General features: G+C 34.8%; 2 protein-coding genes across 2 annotated transcripts in view; both read left to right on the top strand.

The window, feature by feature from the left end:
* The window catches only part of LOC113499058 (fibroblast growth factor receptor 3-like), a 138,587-nt gene that overhangs the window by 94,636 nt on the left and 16,661 nt on the right, over positions 1-27,290 (top strand). The window lies entirely within an intron of this gene.
* Positions 3,280-5,297, top strand: LOC113499059 (glycine-rich cell wall structural protein). Its single transcript, XM_026879394.1, has 2 exons — positions 3,280-3,981; positions 4,213-5,297. The coding sequence occupies exons 1-2, from the start codon at positions 3,967-3,969 to the stop codon at positions 5,122-5,124; spliced, it is 927 nt and encodes a 308-aa protein (XP_026735195.1). The 5' UTR covers positions 3,280-3,966; the 3' UTR covers positions 5,125-5,297.

Consider the following 27,290-nt stretch of genomic DNA (forward strand, 5'->3'; position numbering starts at 1 on the left):
AAATTATTTTGTAATTATTTAAAGATGAAAGAACAAGATTACCCAAAACAACACGAATTTTGAAATTATTTTTTAAGTTCATAAGCATAATTTGCAAGACATGAGAAGATATACAATTGATCTATTTAATGGCAATTTTATGACTAAATAATGGTAAGTATTTAAGTGATTCAGTCTTTTATTGATGATCTTAGATTTTTGAACTTAAATAAGCGTCGAAAAACGAGATTCGGTATCAACAGCACTTTCGTTGGACTTTCACTAACAAGTTGAATATTTATTACTTTTTTAAATTGAATTGGGTATGCTCCTTGTAGTCAATTTGATTTCTATATTAGGAAAGTAATTAGTTAACTATGAACAAATTGAAACCGGTATAATATATAAGAAGTATGTAAAAGATTTAATATCTGTCTAGATAATATTTTTCTTGGCTGGTTTTTGAATTTAGTTTTAAAATATCTGTCTAGATTATCTTATTTCAAACTATGTTTACTTGTCTTGTATTTTTTTATCACAGCTTGATACATTACTGCATTAGAACATAATACATAATATTATACAATTATACATACTTAGCTTTTAATTGATAACTTTTTTTTTAATTTATTTGTTTAGAATTTTGACGCCATAATACTTTATGCCCTAAGTTTTTTTTTAATCTTTCAGGGAACTTTTTTTACTTAATTTTTTTATCGTATAATAATTTGTCCTAAATCAATATGTATAATGTTTCGAATATTACAAAGATCATTGAAAAAGTCATCAAATTATATATGGTTTTGATCTTACAACACATTACTTGCAAGTCCAGCCTGCAAACCTTAGAGCCACGGTGACATCAACTCTATTTATAAAATAAGTCATCACATTGAATCTGATTATTAGGTGAAAGTAGACTATATTGCTTAACCTCAGCCGACTGGACATCGGAGACTGACAATAGGATTATTAATGATGCCTATAGACTATTGTTTATGAACATAATCCATTACTGTGATATTTGAGCACATAATTGCGTGGGCTGTTTAAAATTAATGATATTGAATTTGCTTTATTTTGTATTGTAAATGGCGTAAGGCTCGCTTACATATATGCAACATACATATATGCTACAAAATATGAAAAAATGATTGTTTTGCTTCAAAATGCTTATATGCCTCAACTGCTCTATCGAATTTGATGAAATAGATTGCATTGATAGGATAAAGCTCTGACCTAGTGAAGTCAAAAAACTGGGAACGTATACGCGACTTTTAAATCAGAAAACCCAGACCTTATCCGCTGCATTATTGTTACTTCAAGTGGCCTCGTTTAGTGATATAGATCATTATGTTAGATGTTTGTCTTAACTCGTGATTATTGTTTCAACAAAATCATGAGCAAACAATTTGTTACAAGAGAAACAATCAACAAAAGCGAGCGATCTAATTTGATTTGATGATAATGTAAACTTTTTGGGTTTACGTGCCGTGCCGTGCTGTATAGTAGTTTATAATATAATATCTAGATAATGATTGTTTACTTCATCATGGCATTTTGTTTATTGCTCAATTAGAACAAATAAAAACAGTTTTAGTATCTAGACAAAAAAGGAAGTGATAGTTTAGGTAGAGGTTCATAAAAATTACAAAATAATTAGCGATTGAAAAAAAGCGCCCTCTATTATTTGTCTACTCTATGGTCACAAAATAATTCCATGCAAAATAAAAACGATTTCTCATACATAATATGTAGGGGAATAAAAAACAGAAGCTGAGCATGCAAAATAGTGTCTGAGGTTACACCGGTCACTACCGCACTGCAACGAGAAAGTCAATAACTGGGAAAGGCAGGTCAGGTCATTATTTCTCTCAATACTTCAAGACAAAGATGGCCACTGACCAGCTACGACCATTTTTTAACAATGGACGATGTATTTATCAATTTATTGTTGATTTTGTAACCAGATTTTCACTTTTGTTGTTATAAAGTAAAGAATAAACTCGCTGGGGTTATTTTTATTTACAAACAATCCTTGCGTTGATAAAGAAAGGTAAAATTCTAAGCAGAAAACATGTTAAAAGGTACATTTGCTACACTGCACTATTTACTACTATTTTTTACATTTCAAGAAAACTGACCGAATTGAAAAATTACATTATTTTGGAAGTCTGACAAAAATAGATGAAGCTACCAGTATTTTTTGAGGTTCTTGCAGGTTAGAATGTTAAAAATAACCGAAAAATACTAAATATTTAGTTAAATAAAAATGTAGAGTTCACAATTAAATATCGTATATAAAAGTAGCAGGCAAAGAAAAGCACCTCTAGTATAAAAAAAATATGAAGTAGGTAAAGTATAAGTAAAGTATTATACCAAAGACTCAACAGACGACGAAATTACAAAACTATAGTCAAATAAAAACTCATTCATTACTGTTTACGATTACCGAACGGATGCTTAATTATATTTCAGACGAGAAATGTATCCTGTATTTCTTGATTTCTTTATACCGTAACTGTTATTGCTTTAAGAATAATTATTGTATGTTTGTAACCACGAAAAAAAATTAATCATATGTGCAATAAGTTTGACAGATTTTACTTGTCTTTTTTCGAAATCACTAAGGGAAATAGAGCATTATTTTGAATGTATATCTATTGTTTTATTAAATAAGTCCATGACATAGTAATAAACAAATCTAGCTTAACACCTACTTACAGCTGTGAAGACCAAGTCTTACAAAATCTTATTCCACTCTCTGTTGACCGATCCCAGTTTACAAAATGGTTGCCCCTTTTTTCTTCTTTCTTTTAAGTATTATCAGCCATGAACGTGAAGTTATGACGCATTTATAACATCGCATAAAGTTAATTAATCAGAGATAGTTATTTTTTTATTACCGGCGTTATGTCACATCGTAATAGTTTGACCTATGACAGACAATGGTTAGGAAAAAAACAACGGAATCGTTTCATTTATTTTTCTTTTTTCAATTTAAACACAGAATTATGAATGAGGTTTTATATGCAATGCTGCGAAGATTATGTTTTTCTTGTATGTGATCTTGAATTGGTGCATTTTTTCTTCGATTTATTTATAACCAGCCAGTACTACTAATTACTAGTCAAAAGCATTTGATTTCGTGAAATATGTGACTTGTTTGACCAACGGTAGTAATTTCATATAAACCAGTATCACTTCGGGTTAATAAATGTATAATTTATGTATTGACCTGACGTTTAGATATTGATTGTAAACCTATAAACTAAAGAGTTGGGTCCTCTTACACTAAACTATTGCGTAATTAATTAAATTATTTACGTAACAAACTTCATCTACAAGTTTACAATGCATATATAATTATTTTATTGGGAATAAATTGTACTTTATCAATTTACGAATGTATGAAATTATGCTTTTTCATCACGATCTTTTGAGTTTATTATCGATCGCAATTTTATAAAGTGATTTCCAGAAATGTTCTGTATGGAGCGGACACACGAAGTACTTATAGCAATCATGTGACACAATAGCATCGAAAACAAGGAAACTGCCCACTGGCCAGTTCCGCAATCAACAAACTTATCCTCGAAAGTAAAAGCTGCGTCAATAACATGTCAAACACGTCAACAATAGACGTAATAGATATGTAATACGACCTCATCGCCGCTCCGATTAACTAGAACAATAGTGCACATCACCAAAACAATGGAAAATTAATATGTGATCGACAAAAAAGCCGTTGACATATCAATAATTACGATAGGCGAGCCTGTGAAAGTGTCCAATAGCCGTGCAAGATCCACATTGTTTTCACCAAAGAAGAATTGGACGGGTGTCATTAAAATCATAATTCTCGTATGGCCCGAAGGCCGAATCTTAGGAAGAGCCCGGGAGAGAGGCGTCGACGAGCCACCAGTATATAAACCAACGGTCGGAGGTACAGAGCATCACACAACCACGACACCTCCGTGAGTCAACATGAAAGCGTTCTTGGTAGGTATTCGCGCAGTGAAAGTGACTTGTGACCTGTGTGGTGACCCGCGCTCCTGTGATCGCGCTCTTGTGCTTCCTAGTCGGATTGTTTAGTGCTCCGATCGCTCGGCTCTATTCATCGCGATTATCGAGCTCATCTCTCGATAAACAAACAATCGATTAATAAAGTCGAGCAATCGATTAAACAATTGTTTATAACAGTGTTGTATAAGAGTGAATTTTCTGCCGCAGGTATTAGCTGCCGTAGCGGCACTCGGCTCAGCCAGGCCTGAGGCTGGATACAGTTACAACGCGCCCGGAGGCGGTGGCGGCCACGGTGGTCTCGGAGGCGGCATCGGTGGCGGCCACGGAGGCTTCTCCTCCGGCGGCCTTAGCTCCAGCAGCTTCGGAGGCATCGGCGGTGGTGGCGGCTTCTCCTCAGGAGGCTTCTCGTCCGGAGGCTTCTCCTCCGGCGGAGGCTCCGGCTTCGGCGGCGGCTCTGGCTTCGGCGGCGGTGCTGGTTTCGGCGGCGGATCCGGTTTCGGCGGCGGCGCTGGCTTCGGCGGCGGTGCTATTGTCCAGAAGCACATCTACGTCCACGTTCCTCCCCCAGAACCTGAAGAACAGCGTCCCCAGGTGATCAGCGGCGGAGCTGCTCCCCAGAAGCACTACAAGATCATCTTCATTAAGGCACCGGCTCCTCCCGCACCCGTCGCGCCCATCATCCCCGCCCAGGCCCAGAACGAAGAGAAGACCCTGGTCTACGTGTTGGTCAAGAAACCCGACGAACAGCCCGACATCACCATCCCCACTGCTGCTCCCACTCAGCCCTCCAAACCCGAAGTTTACTTCATCAAGTACAAGACCCAGAAGGACGGTGGTGCTGGAGGCATCGGAGGTGGACTCGGTGGTGGAATCGGTGGTGGAATCGGCGGCGGCTCTGGCATCGGCGGCGGCATTGGCGGCGGTCTTATTGGCGGCGGTATCTCCGGCGGATCCATCGGCGGCGGCTCTGGCATCGGCGGCGGCATCGGAGGCGGACACGGCGGCTCCATCGGCGGCGGCTCCATCGGCGGTGGCCACGGAGGCTCCATCGGCGGCGGTCACGGCGGCTCCGGCGTCAGCACCTCCTACGGCCCCCCCGGCCAGTCCGGCCCTTACTAGACGGCGCAATGGGCGCGCGCAATTGTGATACCTGCTCTGCCGGCGACAAACCTAGATATAAGTAGAGAAAAAATTACGGTGCCTAAATGTATTTATGTAAATAGTAATTTTAATGTACTATAATTTTAGTTGTATTATAAATTCTTATTTTTGCATAAAAAGTTATAAACAAAGTGAACGCTTTCATTATTCATCCCTTTGTAATTGTAACATTAGCACACTCCGCCTCGGAGCACACAACGGGGTTATACAAACACAGCGAGCTCGGTTTACAATTTGAAATTCAAAATTCCATTTCACAGTATGCACACAGAGCAAAGAGCAGAGAACACATAGAGCTCTCAGATTGAACATGTCAATATCATTAACACGCTACATAAACAGGTGTTTGTAGAAAGTGGTCTTTTCTCCGTGATGTGGGCGAGCTTGCGCAATCGGGACAGTGTGACCTCTGTTGCATAATGCAGTCAGAAAGAAGCTGCTTGCAACATCTTTTATAGAAAATAAGAGAGTTTCGCTAAATATTTCATTGCGCAACACACACCTATTGCAGTTATTCACAATGCCGTTGCGTAAACCTTGACATTTGGGTGTATTTTCATATTTTCCCTTTTAGCGTCATTTAGTTCGTACTGTACTGTAGCTTGTCTAGATCATCAAGCATAATGACGAGTCCTTTTGTCTTAACGATAGTAGTTTCAGTTGTGAGTTTAGGGACGAGAAGAGTGAATGTGAATGGAATAAGGAAAAAAGGTAATTTCACGCGGAGATCTTTCAACTATTACACAAGAATGATGACACGGAACGAAAACATGTTTTAGCTGAATATTTATAGCATATGGTGAGAGTGTGGTAACTTCCGCGTGGGACGTGTTTGGGCAAGTCATTACTGTAGCTCCGTCATTGTAAGGAAAGTAAAACCAACAATGTTGAGACCGTTGAGTTGTGCTCTCGAATATTGGACTTAATTAAGAATCGAATTGTCCTTAATGAGGATTTCGAATCTCGAGTTTCAAGTATTTTAAGACTGTTTGTAATTTAAGGAATTATTTCTTAAGTGGATTACCCCAAATACCAAAACGTAACTTAATTATGACACGTGATTAAGTACTAATTTGTTGCTACATCTTTCGGTGTTTAAGAAAATGTGATAAATCAGAACTTCTTAAAACTAAGTGAAGTTCTTATATCGGCCATTTTAATGCTTTTATTAGAACGAATCTACATTGAAAACAAACTGTTTTACAGTTTAGCGATATAGTATTGTTTTATGTCCTTTTGATAATAAATAATTAATATAGCCATAGCAAATATGCGTATGTCGTTTTAAATTATTTCTCATACATCACTGAATCAAATTATAATTTCTGGTGCAGAAGAAAAACAATAACTTAAGCAACTTAGAAAAATATATAAATGATCTACTTAATACGCATATTAAAATTTCATAAAAATCGGTCTAGCCGTTCCAGAAGAATATGGTCCATAACATTTGAGACACGAGATACACATTACGAACTTTATTACGAACACAAAAAAATATTAGAATGTATGGATTCTAGAATTCGTCTCCATTCTAGCTCATTTATAAAACCATGTCATTAGTCTGGCAGACTCTTATGGGACCGGTATGCCATGACCTAGACCGAGCTAGATGCTACATCTGAATAAATCCTTGGATTGAAATCGATCGTCTTACTGAAGCCGTATTAGGTGCTGCCGTTGCTATAAAAGTTGGTCTAACTAAGAGGAGTGTAAAGTGTCCAGGGAATATTTTTAAATGCAAGATAAATTAATTTTTCACTATAAATAGATTTCTTTTTAATAATTAGTAAGTCATAATAAAATAAGGTTCTTTAATTTCATACTTGTACTAGTTAAGTATGTACCCCGACAGTATTTTATTCGGGTTATTGTGCTTGCATTTTATTTTCTAACAAGGGCTTTAATCTTTTCGATTAGAACGACGCTATTTTATATTTCACTACGCAAACGAAATGGAAAATAGAAAATACGTAAATACGTTTATTAAAATCCTACTACTATTATAAAGGCGAAAGTTTGTAAGTATGGATGTATGGATGTTTGTTACTTTTTCACGTAAAAACTACTGAATGAAACTTTACCATAATATAGCTATACATCAGTATAACACATAGGCTACAATTTTTGAGGTTTCTAATGTGAGGTCGTAAAAAAACACATTTTTTGCGCTTACACTGCAAACGCTGACTGAATCCTACAAGATAGATAGAAGGCAGGTATAAATTATAACTTATATCTTCTAACCACGCGGACGAAGTCGCGGGCAACAGCTAGTATGTAATAAATCAATCAACGACTATTTTATTGCCATTACTTCATTAGGCTGTACATCTCAGTCGGTCATTAAAGTTTATAGTTTGCATTACTTCAACTTACACCATTTGTTTACTTATTATTCATTTTACCTGCAACAAGTTTATATCCAAGTACATATTATTAAACAGTTCTCATTATAAGATTTCAATTTTCAATCATTACATTTTAACTATAAAATCTTGAAACATTTTTTTATGTTAATATTAAATTAGGCATGAACGTCGACCAGATGACCTACCACCACTTCTTGAACTCTTAATTATTGAACGTGTGCGAAAGAGACAACGCTCTACATAACAAAGAGCAGCATCTCGTTCCCTCACACTTATTACTTTAAAAGTTGTTAGTGGCTATATAATTCTCATAATTTCATCACTGGTCGTGTTATTAAAGCTGATAAAATCGAATGGGATTGCGGCCCGTCCCGTGTGAACTGCTCCTAATGGATTTACTTGATGGACCATAAAAACATACTCGTATTATAGGATTGCCATATGATTGAAAGTGAGCTGTGAGTAGACTGGACTGACGTAATCATTCAGACCGAAAGTTAGGCTTTTCTAGTTGTTCGTCGGAGAGTATTATGTCTTAGGCATAATGTTTATATACCTTTTAAATTACGCGACACAAGAATTAAATAAGGGGCTCAGGGTGTTATTAAATTCTTGTGGCCCTCTCTTGAAACCCCTCGTGGGTTCACAAACATTCAAGTTCCTTGCACAGAGACACCAGAAAATATTAATGCTTGTGTGTGCTCATGGAACCGAAGCCGCGACACGTCGGCTTGGCTTTGGCTTGGCTTGGTAACCTATACCACTCGCCTAGTCAAAGATAAACACTAAATAAAGCACTTTATTCTTCCTTTTCCACTTAAATTTTGGAAGGAAAAGTAATTGCTCTTCTTTTGTTTGTAATATTATTTAGTAACCTACCAGTATTTTAATTAATCCTTGAGTTTTCCAGCCTGTATTTTTTAATAGTACCATATCTTATTAATATGAACTAGTTTCGTTATTTATAGTCCACTAAAGGATTGTTCGTCGAATAAAAAATATTTAAAGTAACTTAGAGGTACAAAAAACATTTATTTTTATCATTCACAGTGCTATAATTTATACCTCCTCTTACAAATATAATTTATATTGTACAATCTTGCTTGAGATCATCACGCCGAACCCACTGTGCGCCTCGTGTCGCTCGTTCGATACCCGCGTAGGTCAAGCGTTCGTGGATCACACAAATGCTTGTCCTGAGTCAGGGTATCTTTGTGCATGTGACTTGAATGTTTGTGAAACCCGTCGCGAGACAAGGATTAAGTTCCTTAGTCGCTTCTCTTTAATAAAAATAAATATTGGCCCATAATATAATACCGTAACTTATCAATATGATAGATATTAGATGTCCATAATAAAGCTTCACTGTTTACAAACTTGAGCAACTTTCCTAACTGATAATTAATTTAGACACAAATATTACAAATGGTTTGCTCTTTCAATTAATAACTGTACAATAAACCCCATGATCACAGAACCAATGGCTTGCAAAACCCGATCTTACTGCGAGGAAATAAGGCCGCTGTTAATGTCGATATTTTAGTATTTATGTGTGGTAGACTGTATTCGTGCGAAGTTACAAAATGTGAGAGAGACGAGTGAAATTAATCTTCCTTATAACTGGTATTGTTCAGAATAATGTATCTTTCTTTCCGGAAAGTTGTAGCGTCGTTAATACTGGGTTTCTTCAACAACGACCAATCATATTTTTTTATAATTCTTGACCATTCAATGACCAACGATTTTTTTCCATAATTCCTAATCGAATAACGCGAAATAACAAAGCCTTTTTTTATTTCAGCTGTTCTGTCTCATGGATACAGACGGAGAAAAAGCCTTTTACAAAACAATTACAAAAACTAAAATTCAATGTTGCCATCTCGCTCCAAATAAATCTTAAAATTAGTCTAAATCGTCGCACAAATTCTAATCGACCATCCAAAAACCACGCAACAGAAACCGTTACTAGGTTAATGGTTACCAAAAACTAAAATAAAATAAAATAAACTTCTGTATGGACAAATGAGATTAGACATTAGAATGACCAATATGACCATAAGTGTTGCGTAATATATATGTATAAGTATGCCACTGTTACTATGTATATGTGTATGTGTATGTTGCGACGGGATGCAGCTCATTAATCAGCGTGACTGTTTCAAATATGCCACAGAGTAGCAGTGAACAGTATGGCAATGGGGATGATGACAATTTTACAAGGTTTTATTTAGTTAAAAAAGACCCGTTGTCTGTTTGACGACAACGAAGCAGTGGTTTCTTAAATCTATTTTTTTTAATTGAAGAACAACTCAACAAATTGTCCTGCTAGGTTGAAATTTAATCAAAAATGACAGTTAAAATATCTTACGCACAACTGGTATTTTTATAAATTCTAAACAATTTTTTTTTTAAGTATTCAGCTGTGTCCGCGGAAAATGATCCCGCGGGAATATAAAATCGGGATAAAAACTATTCTATGTTTTAATCCAGGCTTTTAACTGTACCTGGTAACGAGTTTTGTCTAAATTCGTTCAGTGGTTTTTTTTGTCAAAGTGTACAATCATCCATACACACAAACTTTCGTGTTTATAATATTAATAAGATTTCATACTATAAATACTTAGTCTGTGGTATGTCTGACCATGCCACAGATTTCATTATATCACAAGCCGCGTACCGCTTGAGGCATATAGCTCAGTTACGCCTATACTTTGAGCGACGGATCTTGAGCAACCGATCAACAAGATTACAGACTCTTCAACATTGTAAACGACCAATTACTATAATTTTTTTATCTCTATAATTATAAGAAAACTTTTAATCTTTAGGAAAAAAGACAGTAGGTACCTACTAAATATAAACACGGTAAAAGGCACTAAAAAACGAAATCTTTTTTTTAAGTTCTTAATAGCTTCAAGCACTTCATTCCAATGTTTTCATAAAAATCAAAAGTTATTACATAAAAATATAGGTCAAGAGTTAATGATCCAGTTTAATAAAAAACGTGTGTTTATTTGTGTGACTCATACTTATATTGACCTCGTTCCCAAGCCAGTAAAACTTGCACTTTTTATTGTAACTGTAAAATAAAACGAGCCATCGCAAATTACCTCAAAGGAGTTTTATATCTCCTGCATTAAACTTTTTATTTTACCATCGATACTGGCTGCCATTACTTTCTCTTCTTTTTTTGAATTTCAAAACATCTCGGGTAGGATTCCAAAAAACAAATTCAATGTATGAATTGAAACCGCAGAGATCACCAAGAATTTTAATATTATTTACAATTTATGATAATTTTATGACTTTGTTTCGTTACGTTTAACTTTCAACCTTTTGTCTTGGCATTACGATTTAAATTCGCATGTGTAGAACAAAATGTCGATGCGGATCTCAAAATTGTGTGTTTACAAGTCTGCGGCCCGTCTCGATAGTGAGAGTGAACTCGAGTTACTTTCGCTAGTCCCCGTACAATGGCCATAGTATAGCATATACATGGTCCGCAGTGGTTTATGGCATCGTTACTATGTTGTAGACTCGCCTTTGTGAACGTCACGTGATTTCCTCGCAGTTTCCGCATGAACGTCAAATGACGACCGATCTTCTTTGATGTTAATTCCTTTTGTTTTCCGGCTGAAGCTGTTACTACGGCTTTAGGATAAAGGAACTAAATATACAAGTACTTAGGTCTATTGATTGTGTTTTGTTTTCCGGAGAAATGGACGTTATGGAAAAAAGAGGCCTAAATTGAAAATAATTTTTATTCATGTCGTGCTTTAAGCTTTGTATAATTGAATTGCATTAAACATCAATTCTAAAAATAACAAGATACCTTAAAAATATCCAATTAAATTACATGTCTTCAAATAATATTCTCTCTAATGAGTTCGTCTATTTTAATTGTAATATCTAATCGAGGAGCTTCGTCCTCGTCTTAAATTTCAACAGATGAAATCATAATATTCAGCACCCCTACACAGGGTGTAATTAAAACAAATTTATGGAAATGTATCATATACATGAGTCATTAATTTCGAATAACAATGAATTAATTATCCATTTTGAATCAACAAGACGTATGTTAATTCGTAGCAAAAGATTTAATAAAACAAAAAAAAGAAAATGAATTGATTTCTGATTAGCTTTCTATTTCTTTAATGTTTATTTAAAAAAATATATATAATATGAAATATGTATAGATTATACATACTCGTAAATTTCTAATATTCAGGAGAAAAAAAAATGCATTCAAATCTTTTATTGCGTATTTTTAATAGTGCTTCAGTCATAATAAGAGAACTATCAACGTGGTTTTTATAGCTTTTGTTAAAAATAAAAAATAAACGAAATAAAAAATACTTTATATTGTAATGTATAATTTTCAACATCGATTAAGATTCTAATATCAAACATTCATTCACCCATACTCTCGATTTTTTTTCAAAATGAGACGTCGAATTACAAGAAGCTCTCAATTACGCATTCTTCCTTTAAATTTGTTCATCATTTTTTCCGGTAAAACCCGAACCTATTCAAACAAAATCTGAGTTTATAATCTGTGTAACAGCACAACATCACTGCGTAATAATACCGTTAGACAATACTTAGCGACAGTTTTTGCACGCTATCATGTCACACACATCTAATTACCCTATTTCTTGTCGTATCATGCAAAATATTACGTACTTACACAGTGAGACAATGCATTAAAATTAAAGGAGATCTTACTGATGTAATTATGTTGTATAATTCTTAGGATTTTTTTGTAGTTGTTTTTCGAATGAGTCACTTTAATTGTTCAATTAGTATTTTTGGTAAGGGAGACCCGTTTTTTTTTGCAAAGTAAAGTTTAAATAAAGTACTGTACGAACATGAATATTTATTTTATTTTACATTTTTGCCCTAGACAGGAGTTTTTGGAGAAAAACCGCATAGTGCATTGAAAGTAAGTTATAATGTGCAAACAAATGAATTGGTTATGAGCCCATTGTTTAAGCAGTATTAAGTAATTATGGAACAATGGTGTCTACTGTCTGGTAAAAGGAAAAAATACATTGCTGACATCTGTCACTCACCTAACCAATACTGGGTAAATAAATAAAAAAGAAATTTAGGAAGCACAAAAATAAAATAATAAAAAAAACCACTTCGAAAAAACTACATGTGTTTAGATCACTTATACAAATGAAACAATTGTTTTCGAATCAAAGCTTTTGTTCTTTCAAAATCTTAATGACAAAAAAATCTAAAGAATATCTAACACGTTATTACCTAACATCGTCCTCAGCCTACCTCACTATTTTACATACTAACCTGTTGTAATCCAAAACAATGACAGTCTTTTGTTGAACAACTCTTCAGCAACAACGAAATTTTTACTTATTGTTTGCAAATTAATGATCAGTCAGTTAGGTATGTCAAAATAATGATTAAGCTTGAACATTTTAAATGCTTGCTTGTCTCGTTTAATGTTGCATAACGCCATCCTTTTGTTCCGCATTTGGTTGAACTATAGTTGCAGTTTCATTAATTTTTTTAACGACTATTATGTAAGTGATAATGAATCTTTATTCTCACGGTCGGCTTTTGTACAGTCAACCAAAAGTCAGTCAACCGTACAAAGTGGAAGAAAATCAACTTTCTTGCTTTGAAATAAAGGCTTAGTTAATGCTGTACGTATTAAAACTGCTGTGAGGTGGGTTGTAGTAGAGAAGAGTTGAATTAATAAAATAAGTTAGTAATATTTTATTTTCATTAATTAAGCTTTTTCAAAGATGGCTAACCTTCGGTAAATAAAGCTTATTTCTTAGCCTCTGCATAACATTTTTCAGCCAGTTCATCCTTATGAGCCTTTTACGCTAAATATGTGAAATTATTACAAAATATACTTTTAGGCTTTGTTAACAAATAGAACATATGATTTCTATCGTGTTCAACAACTTTATGGTCTTGACTAGAAATCAGATATTTTTTAAACGTTTTGTAAATATGCATTTTAACTCGGCTGGCATTAGATCGTAATTGACCAAGGTCTGCATTCGTATGAAAAAATGATAAATTGCAAAGCAATTACTCGTAACACGCCTTTAACGAGACCGATGTAATTATTAATTTGTATTTTAAATTTAAAATCACAGTCAATGTGCATATTGCACATTTATATTAGGTAAATAGCATAAGTTACAGTATTATGAGATAGATATAGATCTTTAATCATTGAAAGAGAAATGTAATGATAAACATGAATGCTCAAAATGTTTTTAGACAAGACTCTGTTCCAGTCAACGTATTTTACCGCGATACTAGCGTACCTTAAAACTTACATTCACGTTACGTTCCGTTCATAATAATTGCAAAAAAAATGGCGACCAAAATTAAAAACAACCAAATTATCTACAAAATCAAATATAAAATTAATATAATATCACACGAATACCACAATCTTGTACCCCATAAATTAGCTGGCTTCGAACCCGGAACTTAGTGTTACGTCAGCCACTAATTGCGCAGCAGTGCCGGGAAAAGTTATGACCTTTCACATCATGTCATAGTGGGCCGAGCAAACCTGTACGGTATAAACTTAGAGGGTGATTAGCTATTTCCTGATTACCTGGGTTTTTTGTAGAAATGAACTAATTTAGCTTTACCTTAGGTGTATTAGCTGCAATAAGTAACACATAAAAAAGAATAAGCCTATTTTCAGATCGTCACAGAAGTATTTTTTATATTTTATTGAAATAACAATTTTTTAAGCCCTTAAATGTGAAAATACTTATTATATTTGCGTAAAACTAACTATTGGATGAGAATTTAACCCTTGTGAATAGTTTCGAAAATCATGATTTTAATAATCAACCACTTTGCCATATACCTAACATTAAAAATAAAATGCTATTCAATTTTAAAGTCTTGTTTAAAAAAAAAGTTCTTGTTTAAAAAATAGCCAATATACGTCATATCACAAAGCTGTCAGAAAAAAAAGAAAAGCACCCATTTAAAAATCGAAAAGCCGTAAACAAACGCCCTACCAAGGTTACATTATTGTAACAGCGGGAATCACGTTATAGGGAAGTCAAGGTCACAGCAAGCGTCATTAGTGTCACCTAAGAAGGTCAATGGTACTCATTTGAAGAGAATTTTGTTTTTGATACAGTGATGCTGACATCGCCATTGGCTAATACAAGTGGCGACCATAGACGATATTTTTAGCATTCATTATAACGATTTTGCAAGGTGTGCTTAATGATTTGGGCAAAGATATTATGTAACCATTGCCTTAGGTTATGAATTTAGCTTATATTTGTTACAAACATGAAAATTATCATACTCACCTTTTTACTGCAATAGGGGAAAAACCGTTTGACCGTTACAGTTCTTGGCATATTGCTTAAGAACTCTAAAATTAGACATTTATAGTCGTATAGATAAATAAAGCTTGAGAAATTCTTTATCATAATATATTATATGGTTCTATATGCATATTTTGATAATTCCCACACTGTGGATCCTTGTGTTGCGAGGGGGTCAAATTCAGAAGAAGCATTCAACTTTGTGCTTTGGAGAGTGGATTTTTCGTGGCGGCCTACGGCTAGCCGTGCATTTCTCCGTATTAGTTTTTATCATATATAAGAGTCTAGTTAACTATTATATCAAGGACCTAAACAGCTACCGACCCAAGCTAAAACGGACAAAAACCAATAAATTTCAGCCCCGAGCAAAGTTGTTACATGAAATTTATAGCATAGACAGTAAATACCTTACTATCAACTACCATCCTTATCCGCCGCGATCTTTTGGCCTAGGGACACTAGGGTCAATTGTAGGCCTGGCCCTTAACACGCCATTACTAATACCGGTAGGCTATTCTTGATCTTTGGCCTTCACTTTAAAATGTGTTGCCTAGTAAAATCTAATAAATTAGGACGGACCCTGTAAAATGAAAGCATAAGGTTAACTGTTTTCATTGTCGGAGCGAGATGGCGCTCTACAATGTATATAGCTGCGTCTCGTTTCAATAACGACAATATTCCAAATTTAAGATCTCATGGTAAAGGGCAGGAGGTTCATTCTCGTAACCCTTTTGCAGTCATATTATGTAACGATGAAAGGAATGAAGACATAGTAATGTGTGATATCAAGTCAGACGTAACAATGATATACGATATTGAACTTTAACACACTGCTATAAGGGTCAGGTAAGCTAACTACACGGTGGTGGATTGTATGGACTAGGTAATCGGAACTTGTCGGTAAAACAGGTTCATTCTGAGAAGCAAGCTGGAACACATTTTTTCTATGTACTATGTAGCCAGAACCATATACAGGTATAATAAGTTAGTGAAGATTGTGACTGGTATTTCTAAGTGTACAGAATAGTAAAAAAACATAACGTCTACCTTATTTGTAACCTATACGTAAGTGCTTTCCGAAGAAGATGTATGAACATGTAAACATCACTAGCTTCCTGATTATGAGATACTAGCTGTTGCCCGCGACTTCGTCCCCGTGGGTAGAAGATATAAGTTATGATTTAGGTATTCGCCCGGTTTTTTTCACATTTTCCATTGTATCTTCGCTCCTATGTGATGATTTTTAGCCTAAAGCCTTCCTCGATGAATGGTCTATTCAACACAAAAAGATTTTTTCAATTTGGACCAGTAGTTTCTGAGATTAGCGCGTTCAAACAAACAAACAAACAAACTCTTCAGCTTTATATATTAGTATAGATTAGTATAGATAAAGAGTATAAACAGTTCTTCATTTTTGTACCGACCCAAGATTTGTACCCGAAGCATGTGCATAGAGGAACCTCCGATTTGGAACAACTTCCATGTCTTAATAAGCATTATTGGAGTTAAAGAAGCGTGACAACGTATTACATGGCGTAGAGCAGTGTCTCTACTCCACATACACACACAGTTAATCTTTAAGAATTGATGGTAGCCCTATATACCTATACACTAACATATGATGTATTAAAGTTTAAAACACAAGTATCTTAACAAAAGTATAATGATATGAGAAAAAAAAGCAGCAATAATTGTAGAGCCATCTATCATAACACTTCCCTTCGAAAACCCATAAATGTACATCCACTTCCATTAAACCTCTTAAAATAACAGAAAACGCATGAGATTTTAGAAAAACTTCATGTTTGTCGTTTCTGTATTCGTCCATGTTTGTTTCATTTCCTGTGTTAAACTAAAATGTATTAGGGTCAAAACGAACAGCAAGCAAGATGTTGTAACAACATAGAAACAAATAGGTTTAGTCTAGACTGGTATTAGTCACGTTTGAGATCTTTCTAATGACCCTCGAAAAAGGTTAAGCACCCGCAATGGACCTGTGAAGTAAATGTAAGCAACATTCTCTTTGAAGAAATTGTTGGACGAATAATTGTTTTTAACATTTAACAGGTAACTGTGTTGATAAGGTCAGATAGGCAGTAACTCCTTGTAAAACACTGGTACTTAGCTGAATCCAGTTAGACTGGAAGCCGACCCCAACATAGTTGGGAAAAGGCTAGGCCCATGATGATGATTATGAATTGTTTTTGACATTATTTTATGTGGTACGACTTTAAATTTCATATTAAAAAATTTGGGGTTTCATTTTCCAAAAAAATCTAAATCCAACGAGTTCTGATTTATGTGAAAAACATATAAATACCCCAACCATTTCATGATATATAGGTAAAGGAACTACATGTTTTAAGACAAGCTTATTTTCTGACCTATAATATTACTTCCATGTCCCTCAAATAAGCATCAATTCTTAGAGCAGCTGAACATAAAACATATTTCACAACTTTCAAACAAATTCTGCGACCAGATGAAATTCTCCCAAATCTAAATAACCACGCCCCTTTTTCAGTGAGACCTAACAGAAGGTCAGTGTTGGTCATTTCATCAGAGACCATGAAAATATTAACAAGCACACGTTACTTTCATATAAATGGTACTGAAAGTCCGCAACCTTCATTCTATATACAGAATACTGAAGATTTTTGTAGGTCGAATAAAAAACCGATCAAAATACATTGTGAAACAGTGCATAGGTTGCTACAGTCAGCAACAAAAGTGTATGCAGACAGCATGAATTATAAGAAAAAATCTTCTTGATCGTTTTTGTTAAAAAAAAAACCAGAAATCATTTAGGCATTGGCGATTCAGAAAGGTTAGATAACATAACTAGAGGCTCTCAGTGCACGGTTCCAAAATGTATTTATATTATTCACTAACATCACAATGTGACATATTAACACAACAAAATAACCTTATCACCGTAGGAATCTACTTAAAATACACCAATATTGCGGCGGTTTAAAAAATACACACATTGGTTCGTAAATCACACATTGGTCAATGATTTTAGTTGCCGACCATACACACATATCGTAATGGCCATTCTACTGAAAATTAATGGTAAGTGAACTCGACCTTATAAAATATTACCTATTGTTATAATAGAGTATTTCTTCACATCTGACAGTTTGCGCCATTTGTCCGGTACCGTTCTTATAGCTTGTGAGCTCCCGTGAGACTGGTAGTAGGAACAAGTTTTGCAAAGCAATCGGTAGCGTGAATTGTACAGTAATTCATTGTGATATGACGTTTTTTGATACGTAATACCAACTTATGAATAATTTTCAGTAATAAAGATAAAAGTGTTTTTAAATTTTGTTTGTGCTGGAATAAAAATAAAATTAATCCATAGGTATTTGAATTTATGAAAAAGGACATTATAATTGAAATATTTTTCTTAAACTGTAGGTACTGACTTGTACACAAAATTGTACACAAAAAAAAAATGAATATGCGTAATTTAAAACTAACCACCAGTTACCAGTCATTTTTTTAATCAAAATTACTAATAATTAAATTTTATACGCGTAACCTTAATTAAAACTGTAAATGTCGCAAGCAGAGAAGCTTCACAAAATGCCAATACGACAATCACCCAATTAAAATTCTCTTCGTTCAATTGAAAATCAGAACCAATTAAATTGGTAGTACACTACCTATTTAATGGCATGCCCTTATTTCACCTTTTCACTCTAAATGCCAAGTAAAAGAATGAGCTGGGAATTACATATTTACCTTTATTCATCCAGGTGATGTTACAAGGGTGAATATGCAACAAGCCATGTTTATTGATCACGAAAATTCAACCTTTTTTAAATTATAATGTTGGTTTAAACGACGCCGATAGTAAGGAATGTAAGCTTTGCTCAGTTTCCAAACATACTTCCTTACCCCTTTTTTGTTTTTGATGAATAGCTAAAATGACTTGAACCCACGTCGAGAGCACGGCGTGGAGTATGTTGGACTCTCGCCGACCTGAAACACCCCTATCTTGCCTAATCCAGAGTCACGTAATCGCTGATAATGCCTGATAATGCGACTCTGGCAAGCCTTAGACCATTTAGACTCTTCATGAGGAGTGAGTGTAAAGAGCCCGCCCCTCATTCTGCCTTACCCCTAACTAATACCTTGCTTGGTACTAAATACCGTTAGTATTTAGCATTGTTGCGCGAAAGTCGCCCGCAGTGTTTTTCTTGTTTGTTCCTTTCTCCATACTTTCTTGCAACTGAATTTACTTCGCACGTCGTGTATCAGCGTACTGCTGGACACTACTAGCCTTTAGTATTTGCACTTAAAACTTTTTTTTACCTGGTATAAATCCTCATGGACTTCTTTCACCCTGGGGAAGGCGGAGGTGTACATATCCCGGTAACGGCTAAAACGGTGTATATGTCTATAGTAGGGGGCCAAGTGTGAATGCTTTCGCATACTACCGGGAACCCCGACAATTCCTTGACACCTGCACTTTTATTATACAAATTATTAATTAGCCTTCAAGTTAGGATAGTGGCTCATAAAACAGTAACATCGTATAACATTAAATACAAACAATGCGTGGCAAAGCAGTGAGATGAAAATTACAAACAATTATCTACTGACACATAAGAGTTGTTCTAGAATCTTAATGAACAGTGAATCAACTTGACTATTTACTAATTATAATCATTGATGATTTCTGAGTAAACGGGTATTGTGTGAATGTAGAACTTTATTAATACACGAGATTTATGATGGGGTAACGATGAGAAATATTTTCATATGAGTTGCTGCCATCGGCTCGGCTTGCTGAAATAAAAAATGATCAATCTACAAGTATCTGATATATAGGTATCATTGATTTCTAATGTAAAACATAATAATAACTGTTTAAAATAAATATGTTTATATATTTCTTTCTGTCATTTAAATTCTCCGATTCTCATGAAATTCGGACATCCATTTTTTCGTACCCTTGAGAAACTTTATTTCTGCACCATAGAAAAATTACTGGGTTAGCTGGTTATTTCTTTTTATGTACCCGACTGTGTCCCACAGATAGGTGGGAACCTCCCCCAAATCACCCTTTCATGAACTCAAAGAACACCAAACACGTACTAAAGAATTTTCTCTCCAAGTCCCCACGTTTTAAGATGTGACTGCACTTAAGGTCGTTAACTTTAGGCATTTCACTGGAGAAACTTAAACAATGCAGTAACAGTTAGTTCCGGAGTAGTGAGCTGTTTGTATTTACTGAACAATCATGATAATGCCTGCTAATTGTCACAAAGAAACAGAAAACGTGGTAGCGATGTCTTCAAATGATTATAACTGTAGTTTCTTTATAGCAATTAATTACAATAAATATACTTTGTATGTTTATGCCTAATTTAGTATGCTTATTTTAAGTGGTAATAAGGGAAAGGAATCGATGTATGGAGCATTTGAGTTGATTCTACTTACTGACCGAGAGACGGGAGATAAGTTCTGAACTCAAATAACTATTATGATAAGCGAGCAAGATCCTTACTAATATTATAAATGTAAAAGTGTTGATGTTTGGATGTTTGTCACTCATCACGCAAAAACGGCTGAACGGATTTGGAGGAAATTTGACATGCATTTAGCCATTGACATAGAAAAGAACATAGGCTACCTTTTTCCCGATTTTTTAAATAGTTCCCGAGGGAAAATTTAAAAGACATGTAAAAGCTATAAGATTACTAAGGCGATGTATTTCCATGGAAACGCTGACCACCGAACGTTGTAAACTAAAGTACACGCAGACGGAGTCGCAAGCAACAGCTAGTGTAAAATAAAAAATAATTGTCAACAATATATTTTTGAATTTTATTGATTCAATCATACATCATCAATATCAAGGAACAATATGATCGTAAATTCTGTTCAAATATCAATTTACAACTCAACACAAACAAAAAGATTTGTCCATGGAAATTAAATCAGCATTCCACAAAATGGGGGTTAATGGCCAACATAATGCAATAGACAGACATTCAAACATTCAGACTAGTTCCAAAAAAGTCCATAATCTGAATACTAGTTTAATTTAAACACATTTCGTGGGCGGAACTCCTTACTTTGCTGTCATTTACAAAACTCTTGCAAACGGGAAATACTTAAGACTGGTGTTGCGTAAGTATCCGTAGTTGCATCTGACCTGGTTTTGACCCGTCATAATGGTACGTACGAAGCTAGGTTACCTGGGTGCTAGACTGGGCGGCCATTAAGTCTGCACAATTCAACTTAGTGTTATAATGAAGACGTCACGAACGTTATAAAAGAAAGTCTAATATACATGTAAAATTCTTGTGTCACGATGTACGTAATTGAATACCTCCGAAACGTCTGGATCGATTGTCATGAAATTTTGTGTGCTTTTAGGTAAGTCTGAGAATCGGTGATCGGACGTCTACTTTTTATACACCCTGTTTCTTTTTAATTATTTACAAAAACTCATTTGTATGGCAAAAGAACGTTTGCAGGAAAGCTAGCTTAAAATAAATTTTAAAACTATTTGTTAAATTCTGCGAAAAGCATAATTTTATCTTAATACAGTTTTCATGAGCGCTTGATTAAAAAAACGGTATATTACGTCAAATAAAGTGTGTCCAAAACTAAATTTAATTATTAAATTTAGAAATGCGATACACTTTGTATGGGGACAAAAGTTAATGGGAGTCTAATGCAAATCACACCAACATTTGCATATCTATCTTCTCTCCTTGTATAATTAGATAATGCAATTAATAATATTAATTTGTGTTAATCATATGCCGTGAGATTTTATTTGTTATTAGTTTCGTAATATTTAAACAAATGGTCGTGACAAAATCAGTTGCTTAAAATTAATAAAGTTGTCATATTATAATGGGTAAAACTTAGAAGAATTGATATTATAATATTCCTGTTCAAAAGTATTCTAAACCCAGGTCAACTGTTCCAGGAACCAAAAACCTCTCTCCCTATAGAGAAGGACATTCAATCAAGCAATAAATTCCCAGATGGATTGAAAGATAGATAGATAGGCCTCCTCCAAGTGGCACCACAACACCCTATCCTCCCTCTTCCGCACCCAGTCCAAACCAACTACTTTTTAGCTCTTAAACCATTCGGGCTGGCTGAAGGGTTGTCCAACGTCGGATTTGCCGAATAGTGGTCTCCGTTTAACGACTCGTCTGTCACTCATCAGTCCTTCGGCAGACTTGGCCACCGCATTGCCACTTCAGATTGCTAACTCTACAAACTACTCTACTGATAATGAATTAATGACAACTAAATTATTTCGGCCACACAGCATTTAATTACGCTTTTTCTTAGTAGATTTGTTACTCTAATTAAAAAACATATAACAAAAAACTAAAAAAATAAGTTATAACCTACTTAACCAAAACTAAACTAACAATCTGCTTCTTTTACCACATTTTTGGTAAACGAATATTTAATTTAAATATTTCTAAACCGATACCAAATTAGGTTTGAATGGCCTCATAGAAAAATATTTTTAATTTTGAAACAAAATTCTTTTTGTTTGAGATAAAATCCATAAGGAACCCAACAGTGAACATAGTTCTATTATTTTTATCAAATTTACCTAAAAGTTCTTTATTGCAACTTGACAATAGCAAAGATTTTCTTCCTAACTTATGGTGTCCTGTTTCTGTTAAAAAGCCTTCCCGAAATCCGCCTACAATTAAAAATGACATTAACTGAGAAAAAAAAAACTAAATATTGTCAACAAGAACTCTTTAAAAACTCTTTAAAAAAACATGTTCTTACACACATTATACTCACGCACACACTCTTACCTATGTACGTGTTATCAAGATGAATGTCTTCGGTTCATGTGACAAGATCAACAAAGCGTCGCGTGCGCAGCTATCACCGGATTTCCACGTCACAATGGATCCTTCCGGATTCCGATGTTAGAATTGTAGCGATCGGTTGTATGGTGATAGCTTGAGCTTTTGTAGTCTCTTGTTTGTTTTAAAGTGGTGTGTATTTACTTGTAAACTGACGTCTATTAAACTCGGTTTTTGATTTATTTCTTACTAGCTGTTGCGCGCTACATCTGCATAGTTTTGAAGATTTAAGTAAGTTAGGAATTGTCAAAATGACAGGTGACATAATAAAATACCAAATCAAAAAAGCTGAAATTAGCTTTTTATGTTCAAATTTTTCGGCATACATAATTGAGTATTTGACTACCTAATAACATCTAATTAGTAGATCAGGTACTAAAAAATACCTAAAAAGTATTAAAATGAATTAATTTAAAAATTACGCTTAGTAAAAAAAGTGCACAATATAGTGATAAGTTTGGAATCGAAGAACTATAGGAAAAGAAATATTTTAAATGTTTTTTTTTATTTATCCCTTTGCATATAATGGAGATGATACAGTACATTGAAATAGCCTGTACCATCGTCGAGAGAATACTCTTTACATTAAGTATGTAAAGAGTATTCTATAGAAGAGTATTAGGCTATTTCAATGTACTGAATGTACTGTATCATCTCCATTATATGCAAAGGGATAAATAAAAAAAAAACATTTAAAATATTTCTTTTAAACACTCTTTAAAACAGTAGTTAATACTTCACACATCTACTTCACACATCTACCATCACATAGTATTATAAGTGAGTACGTGTTAACACTCCATTCATAAGCCCTATTAGCTAAGCTCCATCACCTGACTGCAGTGTTAAGTATTCACCAACCGTTAAACAAGGCAAGAGGTCAGACGTCGAACAAGTTTTCAGTAAACAGTAAACACTGCTTACATCCTTGTTCGTAATAGAGCGTGATGATATAACATGTGGTTGTAAAGAAAGTGGTTTATTCTTGACTTTATGAACTCGGTCGGACTTGCCGATTGTATAGGTATATTTATGGAAAGAGATTTAAGAATGTAATGTATTGATAAAGTATGATTGTGTTCATTATTTAGTTAGTTGAGTTGCTTAAGCCTTAATGGAAAACAATCGAAGAATCATAATAATAAAAATGTGGTCAAGTATTAGACGGAGTCGCACAAGTGAGGCTTCCGTACATTTACGGTTATAACAGAATAAAATGGTCTCCGATCAAAGCTTCTATGTGGAACTCTAACAGAGGGTTCAGTTTGTCACTTTTAGGTAAGGATCCTTAAACTATCCACCTTCAACTGTTCTACTGTTAGCCAAAGCGCTTGCCATATGAACATGGATTGGAAACCAGTCGCGCTTACGACGAATCACCGATTCCCAGATTTTAATATTAGGAATCAACTAAACGTTGACTTGAAAAGTTTACGTAAAGTATAAATTAAATAAAGAATCCGATGATAAACATTTCATTTTTTGAAAAAACGATAAACTTATAATTAAGAGAAACTTAATTTCAAACCAAAAGAATCTTAATTGCCATAAAGTAACGGTCAATGAAAGTGTTAATGCAGGATTTAAATAATGGTGTATTACTTAAACTTAACCCGAAATGTTTATTACTTCTGAATTATTAAACGATATGACAAGCCCCTGACCAAAAACAAAAAGATAAGGCGTGGCACACTTACACTTATTATCAGATTCCGATAAATAGATTAGCCAGCAAATAAAGCGGACCACTCGCTATCCTGAAAAATTACTTAACCTCCATTTATATTTTTAAAGCAGCAAGGAAACAACAAAATCAATAAAAAATATTTTTTTAGAACACCTCCCGAAGTAAGAATTTAATCCTTGTGTCGCGGGAGGTTTTACAAAAATACTAATCACACGTACACAAAGACACCCAGACTCAGAACAAACATTAGTGGATCACACAAAATGCTTGTCCTGGATCGAACACGTGGCGCTTAGTGGGTTTGGCGTGGTGGCCTCAACCACTTGGCTATCCATGCAGTCACGTGTTTTACACAGATCCTCGTTAGATTCGAATACCTAGCTATCACGGAACACTAGACCGAGCCTAGTGGGAGACGAATGGACAGACAGCGAAGCTTTAGTATTAGGGTTTAGCTCTTCCTGTTCTACTACGGAGGTGTTGCTTTCTATGTCTTATTCTATCTATACCTGCACCTTACTGTGTTGTACAAGTCACAGTAATTTTCCTATCAAATGTGAAAACACCAAAAGTTCAAAAACATTCGACCCTCTCGATCGTAATACAAAATTCTCAAAAGTAATTTACTACACATTTCACAAAATGTGAATGTATGTACCCTAAAGGCCGTACGTACATTAAAAATACTGACACCAGTGTGAACACACCTTAAAACCTGTTGATAAGTACAACAGCGTGATAACGGCTTTTTCTCAGAAAGAAATGATACGTTTTTTAAATCAATGTTCTTATTAAAGTAGGGTGACCATGATGTTTCAGGACAAATAAATATTTATATGGGATATAATAATATAGGTATATTTTTGTATGGGATACTGTGATGCTTGTGGTATGCTGTGGTCTCCTACTTATAGAAGGAGTACCCTATGGTAGACTAGCTAAGAATGCTTCAGTTATTAAGTTCGCCATTGGGCACTTATATAACAGAGCTATTAATAAATATCAAATATTATCAGACGATAAAAAGTGTCCCACATTTATGTAAAGGACTCTTTCTTTATAAAAAATATTTTAATACAATATATGTTCTTCTTATGACCACTCAACAACTGTGTTTTATCGACATCAAGTAAAAACGAAGGAAGATTAATGACATTCTAAGATATATTTAGCAACACAACATAACTCATCTATAAAATATTGCCCAAAAGTTTATTTTCTATGCTAATGTGCCCATTGACAGGCCACGTAAACTAAGCAATATTTCATATTATCAATTTTAGTAAAAATTTAAATATTTGTACATCTTTTGACGCTAAGTCCAAATTTGCTACTCCGTCAAGAAAATGATAGATTTTGGTAATGCATTATACCTTACATTTCAACAATGTTTTTCACCTGCGTAAGCTCTACTAAATAGTACTACTAATACTCTACTAATATCCTGAACTCAGAGAATCGCTTGTTGTGGAGAAAATTTGGAGGAACCTATATTCAGCGTTGCGTAATCATAGGCAAAGTTAATTATTTGAAAAGGAAGAACACTGAAGTTTTCAATCTTCGTAGGTACTTAATGAATACCCCATATGACCGAATGACTATAATGATCTGATACAATAACAATTATCACCAAAATGGTACCAAAATCACAGCACTACATGAAATAATTACCTAACACTCGGAACTGGTTACATTATTAAAATAATAACTAAATAACCAGTTCCCGCTTCTAAGCCCTTAAGGGAACTGTAATCCGGGGCCGACCTACTAATAAAATATGCGTATGAGGGCTTACCTCACGTATAAAGGTGTAATGTAAAGCTGACAAGGCAGTGATAATAAGTAATGTCCATTCAAAATTCAACCTTGTGCCTTGGAGATAAGATGGCTGTGTTAGAGTAGTGGTTTTCGCTCAAATGACCTGTCGAGATGATAATGTTTTATGTATAATGCCTTGTTGATGACTTTGTTAAGCTTATTATATTTATACACGGGAAATTATAGAACTTGGAAGCAGGAGCAAGAAACAAAAACATACAAGGCACTTAAAATCCTCTTTCTTGTATTCAACTGCTTCTGATCCGATCATCTCAGAGGATATCTGTTCTGTAGGGCATTTGGACCTATCCTTACGAAAGCCATATAAACGCTGCAAGTTTCCATTGAATAATTAAAACAAATGAATAGATTTTTAGAATCTCGAAATTGGGCTAAATTATTTAGAGTACTTTGCTTTATTTAAGGACTGATGGCTTGACTCTTATAAGACGCTATACATAATAAATAGCTAGAGGCACTAAACGTGAAATGACAGCTGTCACTTTTTGACATCGCGCCATGACGCACTAAATACTTACTATCTTTTCGAGTTTCATTTTCCTTTGTTACGTAAACGTTTAAGATGCGGAGTGCCGTTTAATTTGTAAAAGAGATTTTTTGTCCTAGTTTGGCAGAAATTAAATCATCGGGCTAGCCTTTTCCCAACTATGTTGGGGTCGGCTACCAGTCCAACTGGTTTCAGCTAAGTACCAGTGTTTTACAAGGAGCGACTGCCTATCTGCAATCTCAACCCAGTTACCTGGGCATCACGATACCTCTTGGTTAGACTGGCTGTCAGACTTTTCAAGCTTCTGACTACCTGTAACGACTGTCAAAGATGTAGGAATAACAACCGGGACCCACAATTTAACGTGCCTTCCGAAACACGGAGACAAAGATGGTCACCCATCTACGGACCAACCGCGTCAAGCATAGCTTAACCTGTGATCGAATCACTTATGCGGTTATAGCTTAGCCACGAGCTTAGCAACAAGCTTGGCAGAAATTAAATGGATGGGAAAAA

Source organism: Trichoplusia ni, chromosome 11, assembly GCF_003590095.1.
Source record: "Trichoplusia ni isolate ovarian cell line Hi5 chromosome 11, tn1, whole genome shotgun sequence".
Lineage (NCBI taxonomy): Eukaryota > Metazoa > Arthropoda > Insecta > Lepidoptera > Noctuidae > Trichoplusia > Trichoplusia ni.